The sequence below is a fragment of the Penaeus monodon genome, chromosome 25, assembly GCF_015228065.2.
Source record: "Penaeus monodon isolate SGIC_2016 chromosome 25, NSTDA_Pmon_1, whole genome shotgun sequence".
Classification (NCBI taxonomy): domain Eukaryota; kingdom Metazoa; phylum Arthropoda; class Malacostraca; order Decapoda; family Penaeidae; genus Penaeus; species Penaeus monodon.
The window spans coordinates 36,466,821-36,469,759 of record NC_051410.1 but is presented as its reverse complement, the minus strand read 5'-3'; the positions used below and the strand labels follow the sequence as shown (position 1 = coordinate 36,469,759).

Here is a 2,939-nt window from a genome sequence, read left to right as displayed (position 1 = left end):
TTTTTTTTTTACAGAGTTCAGCTTCAGAATTTCAAGAAGTTTGAGGACTCTGCAGAGGCACTTCAGGCAGGTGTTGCTCTCAATGAGGGAAAAATATGCAAGCCACTCAAGAAGCTGTTGAAGAAGGTGTTTACGGATGAAGTCCAAGAACAGCTGATGGTCTGGGATGCCAAATTGGGCAATACTATTAAGGTACAATGCATTTCTTATACCCCCTTCACCCTTGATTATAGCTTCTGGTTGTTGTAAGGTTTAGAACTATGTCTAGATTGTGTCAGGACAAATTAGGGAAGCATTTGCTTTTTTGTTTGGGAGATTTTTTTTTATAGAGTTGTGTCTTTCATTTTTGTAATTTTCACAAGTTATCTTTTGCAGTGTTAAAGGACTGATAAGAGTTTTGCTACTATTAAAACAATAACAACATTCTGACTTTGGACCTACAGGAAAAGCTTGGTGTTCAGTGCATAAGCAACAACAATGTGAATGAATTGATGAGATGCATCAAGTCACAGGTGGAAGGCCTCATCCCAGGTCTGCAGGAGAAGGAGCTCTCTGCCATGTCTCTTGGTCTTGGTCATAAGTAAGATTTCCTACTTTTGTTCTCTTCATTTTTTTTGCAAACACTTACACACGTTTTGTCTTAAAAATAGTACTAAGTCTTGCGTGTGCATAGAATATTTTATATGGTGTATATCATTACTTTGTATTTTGTTGTTATCCTCTATCTAATTGTCAAATGTCTTTCTTCTTCACAGCCTGGCTAGGTACAAGTTGAAGTTCTCTCCAGACAAGGTTGACACCATGATTGTCCAAGCCATCTGTCTCTTAGACGATATTGATAAGGAATTGAATAACTATGTAATGAGGGCACGCGAGTGGTATGGCTGGCATTTTCCTGAGCTCGGAAAGATTCTTACAGACAACCAGGCCTACATTCGTACTGTAATGGCAATGGGTAAGAATGCTAGAAGTTGTTTTACAAATGTTGATTTTGGTCGCCATATTTACCTTATTTAGAGTCTGAGTATTGAAATGATTTTGGAATCCCCTTCTTGCCCATTTCTCAAATAGCTTTTTGATAAATCTAATGAAAAGTGTGTTGTTTACAGGCACTCGTGAGAAGGCAGTTGCTACGGATTTCTCTGATTTCTTGTCGGAGGACCTTGAAGAGAAGGTTAAAGAAGCTGCTGAGGTTTCTATGGGTACAGAAGTTGCAGATGATGATATGTTGAATATTAATTCTCTATGTGAACAGGTGAGAACAGAGATTGAGTGAGTAACAGTTAGGAATATTGATCTGATGTAAGTTGTCTGTGAATTTGCTGATAACAGTAAAGGCAATAGTCGTTTCCAGTTTTCAGATATTAATATGGGTCATATAGAATTAAGATTAAAAAAAAAAACGGATCAAAAAGATCACAAACATAGTTAAACTGATTGAAATACCATCCTCAGATCCTAGAACTGACAGAATACAGAGCGCAGCTGTTTGAATACCTGAAGAACCGAATGGCAGCCATCGCGCCCAACTTGACTATCCTGGTGGGAGAGTTGGTGGGTGCTCGCCTCATCTCCCATGCCGGTTCACTCATTAACCTGGCTAAGCACCCAGCCTCAACCATTCAGATCCTTGGTGCAGAGAAGGCACTCTTCCGTGCCCTGAAGACCAGGAACTCCACACCCAAGTATGGTCTGCTCTACCATGCACAGCTTGTTTCACAGATCAGTGCTAAGAACAAGGTGAGTTGGCATTGTAAGGAGGAAGTTCTGTGGGATGAAAGTTGTTTTAGTGACAGTGTTGATTTTGATTTGATTGCAGTTTATTATGGAACAGATCTTCAATTTATTTTATGGAATAGATTGTAAAGGGTAAATGAAAAAGGATAATAAATACTCCAGACTGTAGCTTAGCACAAAACATTTTAAAAATTTTCTCCATTCTTCAACAGGGTAAAATGTCCAGGATGTTAGCAGCTAAGGCAGCTCTTGCTTGTCGTTATGATGCCCTTGGGGAAGAAACGACCACTGAGATGGGTATTGAAAACCATTCTAAGCTCTCTTCTAGGATGTCAATGTTGGAAACTGGGTATTCTCGCAAACTGTCTGGAAAAGCCAAGAGTCAGTCTGCGTTTGCCAGTTACCATGGCACAAGGTGAGTGCTGTGCATTAGAACACCGATATATTCATGAAATGTACAGGATCTAAATTGAAAGATTTTAGTTCAATGTTATTGTTTTTATTTTTTCTATTAATAAATTTGTGTTGCAGTGATGTGAGACAATATCATATCGCCGCTGATACGACAATGGAGAGTTCTACCAAGCGGAAATTTGATGATTCCTATGGTGAACAAAAGGCTAAGAGAATAAAGGTGGAAGAAGTAGAGGAAGCTGCAGGTATGTATCTGAGTACTTTTTTCGTATAATTATGTACTTTAGCTCTCCATGTCAGCTCATATAATGCTACTATTTTTCTAAGGCCAAAGCTTTTTCTTAAAATCTTAGTTTGTCAGAAATATGGCAGCATGAGTGTTACGTTGTACCAATAGTGTCTGTTAGGGTGAGGTTGAATTTATTTCTTCCATCTTTCACAATGAAAGAAACTAAAATTTAATGTTTGAAGTCGGTACGCTTGTGAAATGTTTAGTCAGACCAGTAATATCAGTTCATTGTTCTTTCCATATTGGACTGTCATTTATTAAAATTCTTGTAAAACTATCTTCTTTCATTGTTGTAAGAATTTATAATGGAGATGTGGTAGCAAGTTCTCTATTATATTTCTGGTTTATAATTTTGTTTGATTTCTCTATATTCCTATTTTATTTATTTACCTCCCCCCCCCCCCCCTTTAAAGTTATTTATTTTTAATATGGTATTATGGCTTATAATTATTTGAGATAAATGGAAGGATTACTTGCAGCTCCAGAGGAACCCAAGAGT

At 37.7% G+C, this 2,939-nt stretch overlaps 1 protein-coding gene across 1 annotated transcript in view; it reads left to right on the top strand.

Annotated features, from left to right (window-relative positions):
* Nucleotides 1-2,939, top strand: part of LOC119589205 (nucleolar protein 58-like) — a gene marked incomplete at its 3' end in the record, with an annotated part of 8,197 nt that extends 5,258 nt beyond the window's left edge. The window contains 8 exon segments of the mRNA XM_037937804.1: nucleotides 15-192; nucleotides 444-580; nucleotides 756-955; nucleotides 1,110-1,255; nucleotides 1,456-1,740; nucleotides 1,950-2,152; nucleotides 2,269-2,396; nucleotides 2,920-2,939. Coding sequence (XP_037793732.1) covers nucleotides 15-192; nucleotides 444-580; nucleotides 756-955; nucleotides 1,110-1,255; nucleotides 1,456-1,740; nucleotides 1,950-2,152; nucleotides 2,269-2,396; nucleotides 2,920-2,939 — 1,297 coding nt within the window.